We start from the raw sequence: 16,097 nt of genomic DNA on the forward strand, positions 1-16,097 counted from the left end.
GTCCTCCTGTTAGGAACCCCTAGATCCAACCCAGACCCACTTAGTTCCCTAGGACATGAATCAAAGCCAACGATACAAATTGCACAACAGGGCAATGGACGCCAAGGTCGACATGGCTTCCGACGCCAAGTTTTTAGCCAACATGAATGCCAACAACGAAAATATGAAGGTGTGCGGTTAAGGGACGAAGGACATGAATGATGTGATAATGTCTTGCTTCGCCAAACTGGACATAGCGCAAGAGTCTGGAGCGCGAAGACCTGAGCCCTGAGGCATAGGCTAAGAAAGGTGCTTCTTTTTACACAGGCTATCTTAGTGAAATTGACTCGCTTCCAGGCGTGCTCGAGAAAAAGAATTACATAGGTGGATACCTCTGTAATAAATTGACATGTCCCTGTTGTAGTCTCGGATACCTGGTTCTGTCTGGCGGTCACTCACATAAAGAGAATAGTAGTGATTTATTCCGATAAAATCAAAAGAACCCTTGATAAGTTCAGATTGGACTTTTGTGAACGATGGAAGACGAGAGCCAACATTTTTCTTCATCATTTCTGGGTAGTCCCCAAACACCAAAGGCTCTAGTATCCTGTCAGTATTGCAGTTAGGCTCCCAACATGCATAGTTCCCATGTAGAGATGGAGATAAATATCATACCAGCCAAACATGAAGTCCTTGCATCTTTGAGTTGCTTCTAAATCCGCGGTGGAATCTGTGAATGGGTAACTCCAGAAGGAGTAGATATTTATGCCCACAAGTCCTTTTTGCACAGCCTGCATCCATAAGTTCCTTCAGTGAGACCACACTCTTTAGCTATGAAGGAAAAAAGGGAATATGGTGCTGAAACATCAAACATGCAAAAAAGATGAGTCATGAAATGCTTAGCGTGTAATGGAATGAAAATTTTGGCTTCACCAACGACCTAAGCTAAGATGTTAATAAAGCTCACGGTTTGTGAAGAAGCTAGCCGCTAAGATGCTAAGTCACTCACTTGATACTTTTCTCTGTACAGTCTGGCAACTGATGCATGCGCCAATAAGTAAGTACGAACTGCTATGTATGGTTCAGTGCTGGAGTTCCCAGCTGTGCACTTTGTTATTCCAAATGGATCTGAGCATCGACCAGGTGGTAATTGACCACTGCCGTAAGCGGCAACTGCACCAATGTTTGGCTCGTTCACTGTAGTCCAGTAAGTGACTCTGCCTCCAAACTCCCTGAAGCAAACATCCGCATATGCCGTGAAATCTTCGCTGCATTTTGCAGATACAAAAGTATTAATAGGACCACTGCGTTTTAATTATGTCACTGTTACTACAAATTGCCGCTCCGAGAGAAATTATTTATTTGTGAACCCTTATATAAACTTACATAATTCTGGGGCTTAACCATCCACCATACTCGTCTTCAAGAATTTGAGGGAGATCTAGATGGTGAAGTGTGATGTGTATTTGAATACCTGGACAAATAAACTTCGTTGGTGCATACCTAAGCCATAACTGCATTTGGATGCTCAAAGATGAAAATATATACTCCACTCGCTCTGCTATGTCTGTCCTAAGCCCACCAGGCCACCACACACACATACAAAGAGAAAACTAATTCTACAAAAGAGTTAATGAGAAATGAGTATGCATAGCCTTATCATATGACATGTTACAACCACATGACCTCTTCTAAATCATTAAAGTAGGGGTAGAAGCATTGTATCAACTACACTTGATTCCCTGAATGGACAAATATTTGGTGGAGACTCCTGAGGCCAAGGACATGTATAGAGAAATAGAAAGAACAATTACCATGTTTCACAAGCTCATCTATGATGTTATTGTACAATTGTAACCCTTTTGGATTGACAGCTCCACGCCCATCTGCAAACCAGAAATTTTGCTGAAATAGTTAGAAAAAAACGAAATTGAGAAAGGGCTTTTTGTGATGGACCTTGTGAGGAATTATGTACTTGGAATGAGCCTTGACCAGGAGATGGAGAACCTATAGGCCTCTAGACCTGTCTCAGATATGAGCTTGATATCCTCCTGAAATATCGGAATTACTAAACCTGAGAACTGCTGAAGTATTACTACAGTTGATACACCAGCAGAACATTTTGCTCTTATCATTTACCTTGTATTTATGGTACCCATCTGCAGTAACATCTCCTATGCTTTGGTCTGGCATTTTACCTGTCAAAACAAATCAACAGCGGCCAGCTTGGTCAACCTGTGCGGCTATGATTACCATGTCCAGTTTAGCTCTGCTTTAACAAAACAAAACAAAAATGTTTATGTGGAAATGTTTGTCCGAGAGGGAACTGGTCCCAAATTTCTACTGCATTCATCAGGAAAATGGACCAAAATTTGTGCCAAACTCTATTTGTTAGGCATTTCAAATACAAAAACTAAAATAAACACATTCTTTATCAATTCCTTTTACGAAACCTGCTGCCGAAAATTTAATGAGGCGTGGCAGCACATCAAAACTAGAAAGATAAATTGCACTAATAGATAGTAGCAACTTACCTGCATGAGTGAAAGTGTCCCAATAGCTTGGCCTCCTGCCATCCTCAGCAACAGCACCCTCATACTATATGCAAATGAAATATCTAAATTTAGCAGACGATGATTTTCAGGGGAACAAGATTCCATCAGCTTACTTGATATGCTGAGGTTCCAGATCCAAATACGAAGTCCTGGGGAAAATCGCTTCTTGTGAAGCCAAGAATGGCAGCTGCGCCCTGAACCCAGAGGGACAGCAGGATGTACAAGAAAGCAGTAGCACCCATGTATCTATCCTCTTGTGTTGATCTGTGCCCTTTGGGGAAGGATTTATGCCAACTCTCCTCAACCTCATCTTCATACAGCCAAATAAATACGGTAGCTCACAAGTGTAGGCATGTCCAACTGCCATGTACACCGTGCTTGCTTTGCCTTCATGCCTGTCAGACCCTGTACAAAGAGACGGAGTCACGCACTTAACTCTTTATTTAATAAAATAACTTATCCTGAGTCAGGATACATAATTTTTCCCCGCTCATTGTCTGTGCGTCAACTGGCCCTTCAGGACCGCACGATGCCCATAAATAAGTTGGCCTAGTGCGTCAGAGATTAGCTGGAGACTCAGCGGATTAAGAAAAGGCACAATTCAATAATGAAGCCCCATGCTGATCACAAGGATGGCAGGAGAAAGGATCTTTTGTTTTTCTAGAATATGCGCCTGGAAAGTGCGCGTCATTTTGTATTAGAAGAAAAAACCTCGAAGCAACGCAAGTCTTACAGCAAAAAAATACGAAAGGCAAAGCGAAATAAGCAACAAAATAAAATATGAAAGGAAAAACTAGCAAGCGAGGGGGGAAACTGTTCAGCTATCCTAGTTCCTTAGGGGAGAGCTACGGGAGCACACCCACAGGAGAAAGGAGTAAGGATCATGAGAATGCATAAGTGGATATTGTGCCAAAAACTATGACCGGGGTGGATATTGAGCATCAGCATCTACCTGGCTGTCCTCTCCTTCAGGTTCTTGTTATGGCAACAATAAGTTGCAGTTGAACAGCACCAGCAGTCGCTACAGAAGAACAAACACTAACATGTGCAGAAGAAGTGTGATGGGGTTCATGTGGCTAGCTTGCATTCTTGCCGCCGGAGGACATGAAGCCGCCGTAGATAGCCAGTTGACAGAGAAGGCACTGCTGTCAGACGTTGAGGGCTCGAGGCAGATCCTTCTTTTCTTTTTTTTCTCTTGCACACTCACAAGCACTTACACCAGTAGGAGATATTAGTATCTTCCGACAGTGCATAGATCTGCATTTTCCGGGGTGTAAGCAACTCATGGAACCAACCATTTCACTCTATTAAGCTCAAACCTGCTTCATTGTTGGCTCCCTTCACCATCTTCTGCGGAATGGCTCTTGCATCTTTCCATCGACCATTGACTGCATACAGGCAGGCATAACGCCCACCATGTTGCGTCTCTAGCTCAATGAGCCACTTCCCTACACGTTCGCCAACAGCATTACAGCAATATTATTGTGCATCCGGCATGACGGCATCAGTGCACCCCACTGGGATGCACATGGCTCCATTGGCATATCCAACAGCAGAGTCTCAGCCTCCTCCACGCCATTGTCCTGCACGCCCAAGGGGATCAGCTAGGCACCCATAGTGCTCCCTCTCTGGCTCGAATCGGTGGTTATGCATCGACTAGAGAATTTTTCCTCCCATAATTCACACGAACTGTGTGGGTGCACGTGCACAAAGCCGCAACAGACGACTGGTTATGCACAAAACCCTTTCCGAGCATCCTCTGGAACAACTCAAGTTCACGCTCACCATGGCCATTCATTGCAAGCTCTCCGGTCACTGAATTCCACAGCACAACTTCACGGCGGCGAACGCAGTCACACACCACGCCTCCTCCATGCACCCACACTTGCAGTACATGTCCACCGGCGTGGCCTCAACCATGCCATCCCTTTGCCTCCCTGCAAACCCTCCATCTCCAGATACCGACGGACCCACCAACCACACTCAACAACACAAAGACGGGAGCACGGTCACCAGGACCGGCACATTCGGCATGAAACCACCCCCCATCACCCGATCAAACGCGTGCAGCGCCTCGCCGAACTCACTCCCCTGCACGCGCAAGCGGCGCGTCGGCCATCGCGCTCCGAGACAACGCCATGTTCGGCTCGGGCATTCTTGCAAACACTTCCCGCGCTGCCGGCAGGTCGCCGCTCTTGCCATGCGCCCATGCCTGGACGCCATTGCGTTCAATGAGGCGGCGCCCGGGTCGAACACCTTGCGCGCGTGGGGCCGGAGGCCAAGGGCGCAGTAGAGCTTGAGGAGGGAGTTGGCGACGACGGGCCACGCTCGCGAGCGCGCCGCACTTGAACGCAGTGAGCAGGAGGAAGGTGGTGGATGGGTAGACCGGGTGGCGGCGCGGATGCCGGGGCAGCCGCGGCGTGCGAGCGGGCAACCGTGGGAGGGCGCCGCAGAGAGCGGTCAGCTCACCATTTTGGTCTTGCGCTTCGCGTGATTTTGGCCAGCGTTGTGAACAAAAGAAGCGTCCAAACAGTCAGGAGTCCGCAGTAGAGGTTGGCAAAAAAAAGCTGCGTCTGCCGGGAGTCGAACCCGGGTCTATTGCTTGGAAGGCAATTATCCTAACCGTTGGACTACAGACGCTTGCTGTGCCAATTTTCACGATACAGCTTAGTTATAAGCGCGTACTTGCAATGAGGACGCAAGCAAAAGACCATTACGCTCTACACCCAGGCCCTTCATCATCATTTCAAAAGGATACAGTACTAAAATGGCAGGTGTTAATATATATTGTACCATCCAGCTTAGTCTTCTGCGAGTGAATGTTTGATTATGTAGAGTCCATTACTTTTTTTTGAGGTGAACTAGGGATTTATTCAACAATCACAGAAGGAATACAAATAATGTGTGATGGGTTCCCTAGCCACATGTGGCGCCCAGCAGGGAGTGACGAAGCCGCCTTTGCCAAGGCGTGTGCTTCAAAGTTTGCCTCCCTATTTTCAAACAGGAAAGTAGTGCTAACAAAATCTGTAGCTCTATCTCTAATTTCATTCAAAACTAAAGCGTAAGAAGAAGAACTCGAAGCTCTGTTGATTTCTTGTATAACTTGAGCGCAATCAGACGCTATTATTGCATGTGTCAGAATCAAATCTTGCACTAGGGCAAGAGCCTCGTTGCATGCTTGGGCTTCTAGGCATGGAGCGTTAACCAGCCCATCAAATACCACCGCCGATGCTCCAAGGTAATTGTCGTGTTGATCCCTGCAGACAGCGGCTGCAGCTCCCGTCGTGCCCTGGCGGGAAATAGCACCATCAGCGTTAATTTTCGCCGCGTTTACTCCAGGTGGGATCCATGTACGAGTTCTTGGATTCGCAGCCTGTAGCTGTCTCGTCGATGTCCTTGTGGTGGCAATTTCCAAATCCTGCAAGTATCGGTTTACAAAAGCACATCGTGGACATGGGACTTTGAAACTCATCATCATGTATCGCTCTACGACGAGGCCACCATATTGCCCACATGGTAATCAAAACTCTCGCAAGGTCATGTTGATTCACCGTGTCAAACAACCAAAACAGCCAGAGCCTCGCATCGTCACTTTTGTTAGATGTCACATGCTCAAGAATCTCCTCATCTCCAAGCGCCCACACGCACCGCGCCATCCTGCATTCAAACAAAGAGTGGCACCACGAATCAACCTCCTCTTCACATAGACCGCATGCTGCTGTTGTCGCCATTTTGCGTTCATGCCGTACTGAACCCGTTGGAAGAGACATATGTGCCAGCCGCCACACAAAAATCTTGACCTTTGATGGAACTTGCACCTTCCATCCACGATTTCCCTTCAGCTCCTGTATTTGAATGACCCGGCCTATGCTCGAGCCAATCTTCTCATTGATGTTTAATGCCACTGATCATTCTGTACGCCGACTTAACAGTGAACGTCCCCCTTCTGTCATAATGCCACGCCCAAAAATCAGGTTGTACCCGCGAGCTCAATGGGATATTCATTATTACTTCCACATCCGGCCCTATGAAATGCTTCATTAGCAGCTGCTTGTTCCATGTTCTGGTCGTCACATCAATTAGTTCAGAAACATGTATAGGTGGATTGGCCGATATGGGGCATATCGGTTTCAGCTTGTAGTCCCGGGGAAGCCAATTATCTTCCCATATGTGCGTGTCTGCACCCGTGCCAATTCTTTTAATCAGTCCTAGGGTCAGAAGATCCCTTCCTTCCACCAAATATTTCCATACTTGGGACGGATGGGCTCCCAAAACTGCATCAAGGATGTTACCGTTTGGGTAATACCTCGCCCTTAGCACGCGCGCACTCAGTGACTCCGTATCCTGCAAGCAAAGCTAGGTTAACGAGCTCGATATCTCTGAATCCTATTCCGCCCATGTGTTTTGGTTTGCACATTGTCTTCCATGACACCCATGCAGGCTTTCTCTGACCTTGTTTACATCCCCACCAGAACTTCCGAAGAAGACTGTTTATATGTTCACTGAGGCCTCTGGGTAGTTTGAAACATGACATCGAATATGTCGGGATACCTTGTGCGACGGATATAATTAACACCTCCTTCCCCCCTGCAGACAAGCATTTCTCCATCCAGCCCTGAATATGTTTCCAAATCCTATCCTTCAGATATCGGAAACTCCCTTCTTTGCTTGTGCCTACGTCCGTGGGTAGGCCTAAATATTTCTCCGAAAGTGACTCGTTCTGGACATCCAAAACATTCTTTATCTCATTTCGGGTGGCTTCCGGGACACCCTTACTGAAATAGATTGAGGATTTATCCGTGTTAATTTTCTATCCCGAGGCATCACAATAGGTTCTTAAGAGATCACGAACCCGAGCTGCATTTTCCCTGTTAGCTTCAAAAAACAAAAGACTATCGTCTGCAAAAAGGAGATGATTAATAGCCGGTGCTGTATCTGCACCAGAAAGTCCTCAAAGACCCGCACTTTGGTCTTTCAACAAGCATGATAGTCCTTCCGCAGCCAAAAGAAATAGATACGGGGAGATTGGGTCCCCCTGCCTCATTCCCCTGGAGGGGCTGAAATCTTGTAGACTTTCCCTGTTAAACAAAACCGAAAAAGATACGGAAGTGAAGCACCTCATTATTGTTTCAGTGAAACGAGGGATGATGCCCAGTTTCAACATGACTGCTTTAAGATATGACCACTCCAACCTGTCATACGCCTTCATCATATCTAGCTTCAGTGCTACAAATATGTTTGCTTTGACTCGCCTTGTTTTCATATAGTGAAGACACTCGTAAGCAGTTATAAAATTATCTGTGATCAGACGTCCAGGCACAAAGGCCGACTGCTCTTCAGAAATTACCTCTAGGAGAATGATCTTCAACCTATTTGCTAAGACCTTACACTACTACAAAAAGGGCTATAGATGGAATGGCCACTAATGGCGCACCTGTGATGTGGTGCGTCATTGCTATATTCTAATGGCGCACCATGTCTCGGTGCACCATTAGTAATATATTACTAATGGCGCTGCGCCATTAGTAGTTTTGAAAAAAACATAAAAAAAATTTATTACTAATGGCGCATCATTGTATAGTGCGCCATTACTAATTGACATAGTAATGGCGCACCACATCCGTCGTACGCCATTAGTATTTTTGAAAACAAAGTAAAAAAATAAAAATAAATTGTTACTAATGGCGCACCATGACTCGGTGCGCCATTACTAGTTTTAACTAGTAATGGCGCACTGTCCACTGGTGCGCCATTACTAAGTTTTTTTCAAAAAAAAATTCAAAAAAAATATCAATTTTTTTCATTTTTTTTCAAAACTATAATGGCGCACCGTGGGTGTGGTGCGCCATTACTAGTTTAACTAGTAATGGCGCACCACCCCCAGGTGCGCCATTACTAACTTGCCCCAACACCGAATGCACCCCCCCTGTGGATCGTCTTTTCAGTTTTAAAAAAAATAAAAGAAAATGATGGAAATGTCAAAAAAATAAAATAAAATAAGTTTCCCATGTGATATGTACTCTAGTTGTTGGGAAAATTTACAAATATGAATTTCGACTTTATTTGCAAAATCTCTCTGGAAATTTGTAAAATGGGCATAACTTTTGCATACGAACTCGGATGAAAAAGTTTTTTATATGAAAAATCATCTACTCGAAAAGTTACATCCAAATTTAACTGGGGGAACCCCGTTAAACATTTTCAAAATCCCCCAAAACCTAACAGAAAAAAGTTACGGGGCTTTCAAGATCTAGAGGCAAAAAAATTCAAAAAAATTCAAACTTACTAGTGGCGCACCGTGGATGTGGTGCGCCACTAGTAACAGAAAAAAAATGGTTTTGAATTTTTTTTCAAAAAATGATACGTAATATGACCGGGAAGTTTAAAATATTTTTCAAAATTTCATCATAGTCATGAAAATGAACAATGTCCTAGACATCAAAAGGTATAACAGGATTGATATGCTAGATATATCAACAAGTGCGTGTGAAGTGAGCTGTTGCTGGGGTTGGATAGAACTCTGAAGTTAAGCGTGCTTGGCTGGAGTAGTGTGAGGATGGGTGACCTTTTGGGAAGTTTGACCACGGAGTGCGATTTGACCCGAGATTAAGCCATAGTGAGACTAAGAAAAAATTGAAAAAAAATTTGAATTTTTTTTTTGAAAAAATATTGTTACTAATGGCGCACTTCTATGTGGTGCGCCATTAGTATCTAGGTGCGCCATTAGAAAAAAAATCTAATGGCGTGGTGCTAGTGGCGCACCTGTAGTGCGCCATTAGTAGCGAAAACAGGTGCGTCACTAGCAGCCCTTTTTCTAGTAGTGTTAGATGCAATCTTGTAGATCACATTGCAAAGACTTATAGGCCGAAATTGTGCTAGAATTTTTGGACTAGCGATCTTAGGAATAAGAACGATGAACGTACGGTTGATATCCTCCGGTGAGTCCTCTCCATTGAGCAACCTGATTATCATGCTAGTTACCTCTTCTCCACAAAGCTCCCAATTCCTTTGAAAAAAATGTGTAGGAAAACTGTCTGGCACACATTTGAAAGAGTGCTTCTTTTACCTCCTTGTTTGTATACTGGGCGTTTAACTTAACATTCATACCTGCATCAACCCTGATTGGTATATGTGACAGTACCTCTTCAATCCCTATGCAGCCCTCAGATGTGTATAGATTCTTGTAGAAATCATTTATCATCCCAACCAACTCCCCTGGGTCCGAAGCCATAGACCCATCAGATTTTTGGAACTGGCTAATTGTGTTCTTGGCTCTCCGCCCACTTGCCTTTCTCTGAAAATATTGTGTGATGCAATCTTGTAGATCACATTGCAAAGACTTATAGGCCGAAATTGTGCTAGAATTTTTGGACTAGCGATCTTAGGAATAAGAACGATGAACATACGGTTGATATCCTCCGGTGAGTCCTCTCCATTGAGCAACCTGATTATCATGCTAGTTACCTCTTCTCCACAAAGCTCCCAATTCCTTTGAAAAAAATGTGCAGGAAAACTGTCTGGCACACATTTGAAAGAGTGCTTCTTTTACCTCCTCGTTTGTATACTGGGCGTTTAACTTAACATTCATACCTGCATCAACCCTGATTGGTATATGTGACAGTACCTCTTCAATCCCTATGCAGCCCTCGGATGTGTATAGATTCTTGTAGAAATCATTTATCATCCCAACCAACTCCCCTGGGTCCGAAGCCATAGACCCATCAGATTTTTGGAACTGGCTAATTGTGTTCTTGGCTCTCCGCCCACTTGCCTTTCTCTGAAAATATTGTGTGTTGCGATCTCCTGCCGAGAGCCAGTTTATTCGAGACCGTTGTCTCATCATGATCTCCTCGCGGTAGGACAGCTCCACGATCTGATCCTGTACTCTCTTCTCTTCCTCCCCCGGCCCCACCCTATGGGGATCTGCTCGCAATTTTGCTAGTTTATGGCGCAGCTTTCTCAGCTCTTGTCGTACAGACCCGAACGTCTCCCGCCCCCAGCGTTTCAGCGACGAGCCCACAAAGGTCAGTTTTCTGGCTAGCTCTGCCACTATGGTTGCCGGTTGTGTTTGGTTCCATACCTGCTGCACCGTTGCACCGAAAGTATTGTCAGTCTCCCACATACATTCATACCGGAACGGCTTCTTCAGGGCAACTCTCAAGTTATTTGCTTCCAGCTCATTCAAGAGTAGTATGGGGCTATGATCGGACTTAGCCGCCGTAAGATGTTCGACAGTGGCAAAAGGAAACATAGACTACCAACTAGCCGTAGCTAGGGCATGGTCAAGTCGGACTCTACAATACTCCCCCCCCCCCCAGCAACTCTTTTCTCAAACGTCTAGTCTAGGCCTTTGTAGCCCAGGTCAGCTAGCTGACACACATCCACTGCCTCCCTGAATCCTTCTATTTGTGCATTGTCCCTCTCGTTGGGTCCCATCTGCTCTTCCTGCCGCAATATCTCGTTAAAGTCTCCCATGCAGACCCAAGGAAGATCATTTTCTCCTAGCAAGATTTTCATAGTATCCCATGTTTTATACCTCATGTTCCTGCTCGCTGCACCATAGAAGACAGATAACCTCCACGCTTCCTTGCCCGGTTCATTAACCACCGAGTCAATATGATACTGAGAATAAGTTTTTATTTCAAGAACTACATTATTCCTCCAAAATAAGCAAAGCCCACCACTTCTACCTCTACTATCAACTCCAAATCTACCTGTAAAACCTAAATTGCTCGCCAAGCCTTCCACACGACACTTCGCGATTTGTGTCTCCACTATGCAAAGCACCGCCGGCGCGCAAGCCTCCACTAGATCGCGGAGCTCCTTGACCGTCGCAGGATCGCCAATCCCATGACAGTTCCAACAAAGTATCCTCATTGAGTCCGGCGGTCCTCCTCAGAGGAGGCCGCCCAATAGTTGTCTCCATATACTCACTTCCCCCTACTCCATCTTGCCTCCTCCTCTTCACAATCGGTACCTTTCCAGGCGTGTTAGGGATTGCTTGTGATGCGTCCCCTCCTCCCTGTTCTAGCATTAGAACCGTCCCTGCCACCCTGCCAGCAAGATTTGGTATAGGTTGGCCTTGCACGTTTATTGTACCATCAACCCATATGAGTCTCTTGCGCGCATAAGGTGACGTTATGGGCGCGAGCAAAAGGGCTGTCGGCCGTTGTGGGCGCGAGTAAAAGGGTTGTTAGGCCATCTGACAGCCCTTTTGCTCGCGCCCACAACGGCACCTTATTCAGCTTATATTCTGCCACATCTGTAAAGCCATCATACTCCTGAATGACCATAGGAGCATAACGAAAGATTCATGGACCCCCCTCCATGATGCGCTTCCAATCGCCTAAACAATGGCATTGAAACAATAAGAGATTGGCCCCTTAATATTGAAAGTTACACCCTGAGTTGCAGCCCAGGCGTTCCTCATCTGCCTCAACAGCGCTGCATGGCTAAATGGCTTGGTGGTGTGGACTCGGAAAAGCCCTAGCCATCGCATGTCCCCGATCAAGTCTTCTACTTCTCCTGACAGATCCAGATCATCCTCCTCTTCACCATGAAGCTTCATCCCCGCAAACTGATCCTCCAGATCCAGTTCTGGGCCATAGAAGTCCCAGTCTCCATCCTCGCCTGCACCGTCTTCTGTCTCGTGTCTCTCGCTACCCCCGCCATCTGCTCCAGGCGGCAACTGCGTCTCCTCCCCTGCCTCCAATCTTCCGTCCACCCTCATCTGACCCTTCTCCGCTAGATCTCCTCCTTCCAGCCTCGATCCTTCTCCGTTTGTGACCGCCGATGATGGTAATTCCGCCATGCAAGGAGTCCTCGCCAACATGCTCATGTTGGTGACTTCCGATTGTTGGGGAACGTTGCAGAAAATAAAAAAATTCTACGCTTCACCAAGATCAATCTATGGAGTCATCTAGCAACGAGAGAGATGAGTGCATCTACATACCCTTGTAGATCGCGAGCGGAAGCGTTCAAGAGAACGGGGTTGAGGGAGTCGTACTCGTCGTGATCCAAATCATCGAAGATCCTAGTGTCGAACGGACGGCACCTCCGCGTTCAACACACGTACGGTTGGGGAAGACGTCTCCTCCTTCTTGATCCAGCAAGGGGGAAGGAGAGGTTGATGGAGATCCAGCAGCACGACGGCATGGTGGTGGAAGTAGCGGCGATCTTGGCAGGGCTTCGCCAAGCTCAGCGAGAGGGAGAGGTGGTACGGGGGAGAGGGAGGCGCCAGGGACTAGGGTGCGGCTGCCCTCCCTCCCCCCTCTTTATATAGGGGCCCTAGGGGGTGCGCCGGCCCCCTAGAGATCCCATCTCAAGGGGGGGCGGCGGCCAAGGGGGGGGACTTGCCCCCCAAGCCAAGTGGGGCGCCCCCCACCCCTAGGGTTTCCAACCCTAGGCGCAGGGGAAGGCCCAAGGGGGGCGCACGCCCACCAGGGGTTGGTTCCCTTCCCTCTTTAGCCCATGGGGCCCTTCGAGATAGGTGGCCCCACCCGGTGGACCCCCGGGACCCTTCCGGTGGTCCCGGTACAATACCGGTGACCCCCGAAACTTTCCCGGTGGCCGAAACTGGACTTCCTATATACAATTCTTCACCTCCGGACCATTCCGAAACTCCTCGTGATGTCCGGGATCTCATCCGTGACTCCTAACAATTTTCGGGTCACCGCATACTAATATCTCTACAACCCTAGCGTCACCGAACCTTAAGTGTGTAGACCCTACGGGTTCGGGAGACACACAGACATGACCGAGATGACTCTCCGGTCAATAACCAACAGCGGGATCTGGATACCCATGTTGGCTCCCACATGTTCCATGATGATCTCATCGGATGAACCACGATGTCGAGGATTCAAGCAATCCCGTATACAATTCCCTTTGTTAATCGGTATGTTACTTGCCCGAGATTCGATCATCGGTATCCCAATACCTCGTTCAATCTCGTTACTGGCAAGTCACTTTACTCGTAATGCATGATCCCGTGACCAAACACTTGGTCACATTGAGCTCATTATGATGATGCATTACCGAGTGGGCCCAGAGATACCTCTCCGTCATACGGAGTGACAAATCCCAGTCTCGATCCGTGTCAACCCAACATATACTTTCGGGGATACCTGTAGTATACCTTTATAGTCACCCAGTTATGTTGTGACGTTTGGTACACCCAAAGCACTCCTACGACATCCGGGAGTTACACGATCTCATGGTCTAAGGAAATGATACTTGACATTGGAAAAGCTCTAGCAAATGAACTACACGATCTTGTTATATGCTTAGGATTGGGTCTTGTCCATCACATCATTCTCCTAATGATGTGATCCCGTTATCAATACATCCAATGTCCATAGTCAGGAAACCATGACTATCTGTTGATCAACGAACTGGTCAACTAGAGGCTCACTAGGGACATGTTATGGTCTATGTATTCACACATGTATTATGATTTCCGGATAACACAATTATAGCATGAATAATAGACAATTATCATGAACAAGGAAAAATAATAATAATCATTTTATTATTGCCTCTAGGGCATATTTCCAACAGTCTCCCACTTGCACTAGAGTCAATAATCTAGTTACATTGTGATGAATCGAACACCCATAGAGTTCTGGTGTTGATCATGTTTTGCTCGTGGAAGAGGTTTAGTCAACGGATCTGCGACATTCAGATTTGTATGCACTTTGCAAATATCTATGTCTCCATCTTGAACATTTTCACGAATGGAGTTGAAGCGACGCTTGATGTGCCTGGTCTTCTTGTGAAACCTGGGCTCCTTGGCAAGGGCAATAGCTCCAGTGTTGTCACAGAAGAGAGTGATCGGCCCCGACGCATTGGGTATGACTCCTAGGTAGGTGATGAACTCCTTCATACAGATTGCTTCATGCGCTGCCTCCGAGGCTGCCATGTACTCCGCTTCACATGTAGATCCCGCCACGACGCTTTGCTTGCAACTGCACCAGCTTACTGCCCCACCATTCAAAATATACACGTATCCGGTTTGTGACTTAGAGTCATCCAGATCTGTGTCGAAGCTAGCGTTGACGTAACCCTTTATGACGAGCTCTTCGTCACCTCCATAAACGAGAAACATATCCTTAGTCCTTTTCAGGTACTTCAGGATATTCTTGATCGTTGTCCAGTGTTCCATGCCGGGATTACTTTGGTACCTTCCTACCAAACTTACAGCAAGGTTTACATCAGGTCTGGTACATAGCATGGCATACATAATAGACCCTATAGCCGAGGCATAGGGGATGACACTCATCTTTTCTCTATCTTCTGCCATGGTCGGGCATTGAGCTGAGCTCAATTTCACACCTTGTAACACAGGCAAGAACCCCTTCTTGGACTGATCCATATTGAACTTCTTCAATATCTTATCAAGGTATGTGCTTTGTGAAAGACCTATGAGGCGTCTCGATCTATCCCTATAGATCTTGATGCCTAATATGTAAGCAGCTTCTCCAAGGTCCTTCATTGAAAAACACTTATTCAAGTAGGCCTTAATGCTGTCCAAAAGTTCTATATCATTTCCCATCAAAAGTATGTCATCTACATATAAGATGAGAAATGCTACAGACCTCCCACTCACTTTCTTGTAAACGCAGGCTTCTCCATAAGTCTGCATAAACCCAAACGCTTTGATCATCTCATCAAAGTGAATGTTCCAACTCCGAGATGCTTGCACCAGCCCATAAATGGATCGTTGGAGTTTGCATACCTTGTTAGCATTCTCATGATCAACAAAACCTTTCGGTTGCATCATATACAGTTCTTCCTTAAGATAGCCGTTAAGGAATGCCGTTTTGACGTCCATCTGCCATATCTCATAGTCATAGTATGCGGAAATTGCTAACATGATTCGGACGGACTTCAGCTTTGCTACAGGAGAGAAGGTCTCATCGTAGTCAACCCCTTGAACTTGTTAATAACCCTTAGCGACAAGTCGAGCTTTATAGATGGTAACATTACCATCCGCGTCCGTCTTCTTATTAAAGATCCATTTGTTTTCTATCGCTCGCCGATCATCGGGCAAGTCTGTCAAAGTCCATACTTTGTTTTCATACATGGATTATATCTCGGATTGCATGGCTTCAAGCCATTTGTTGGAATCTGGTCCCGCCATTGCTTCTTCATAGTTCGAAGGTTCACCGTTGTCTAACAACATGATTTCCAGGACAGGGTTGCCATACCACTCTGGTGTGGAACGTGTCCTCGTGGACCTACAAAGTTCAGTAGTAACTTGATCTGAAGTACCTTGATCATCATCATTAATTTCGTCTCTAGTTGGTGCAGGCACCACAGGAACATCTTCCTGAGCTGCGCTACTTACCGGTTCAAGAGGTAGTACTTCATCAAGTTCCACTTTCCTCCCACTTACTTCTTTCGAGAGAAACTCTTTCTCCAGAAGGTATACCCAATGGTTTCCTTAGGGTATCCTATGAACATGCATTTTTCCGACTTGGGTTCGAGCTTTTCAGGTTGAAGTTTCTTGACATAAGCATCGCATCCCCAAACTTTTAGAAACGACAGCTTAGGTTTCTTCCC

General features: G+C 46.3%; 1 protein-coding gene and 1 non-coding gene across 5 annotated transcripts in view; both read right to left on the minus strand.

The window, feature by feature from the left end:
* The window catches only part of LOC119362317 (beta-glucosidase 5-like), a 7,589-nt gene extending 3,115 nt beyond the window's left edge, over positions 1–4,474 (minus strand). The window contains exons 1-10 of one of the 4 annotated variants that reach the window (XM_037627513.1): positions 3,487–4,474; positions 2,648–2,939; positions 2,514–2,577; positions 2,119–2,177; positions 1,955–2,030; positions 1,794–1,865; positions 1,366–1,453; positions 989–1,247; positions 655–770; positions 372–586 (exon numbers count right to left, since the gene is read on the minus strand). In XM_037627513.1, the coding sequence (XP_037483410.1) occupies positions 372–586; positions 655–770; positions 989–1,247; positions 1,366–1,453; positions 1,794–1,865; positions 1,955–2,030; positions 2,119–2,177; positions 2,514–2,577; positions 2,648–2,776 (1,078 nt within the window). In that variant the 5' untranslated portion in view covers positions 2,777–2,939; positions 3,487–4,474. Of the gene's footprint in view, positions 1–371; positions 587–654; positions 771–988; positions 1,248–1,365; positions 1,454–1,793; positions 1,866–1,954; positions 2,031–2,118; positions 2,249–2,513; positions 2,597–2,647; positions 2,940–3,486 lie in introns of those variants that run through there. The other 3 variants (XM_037627514.1, XM_037627515.1, XM_037627516.1) reach the window with 3 other exon arrangements.
* Positions 4,475–5,102: 628 nt separating this feature from the next.
* On the minus strand, positions 5,103–5,174 carry TRNAG-UCC. Its single transcript has one exon. It is a non-coding gene; the product is annotated as a tRNA-Gly (tRNA).
* Between the last annotated feature and the right edge of the window lie 10,923 nt (positions 5,175–16,097).

The sequence above is a fragment of the Triticum dicoccoides genome, chromosome 2B (assembly GCF_002162155.2).
Source record: "Triticum dicoccoides isolate Atlit2015 ecotype Zavitan chromosome 2B, WEW_v2.0, whole genome shotgun sequence".
Taxonomy (NCBI): Eukaryota; Viridiplantae; Streptophyta; class Magnoliopsida; order Poales; family Poaceae; genus Triticum; species Triticum dicoccoides.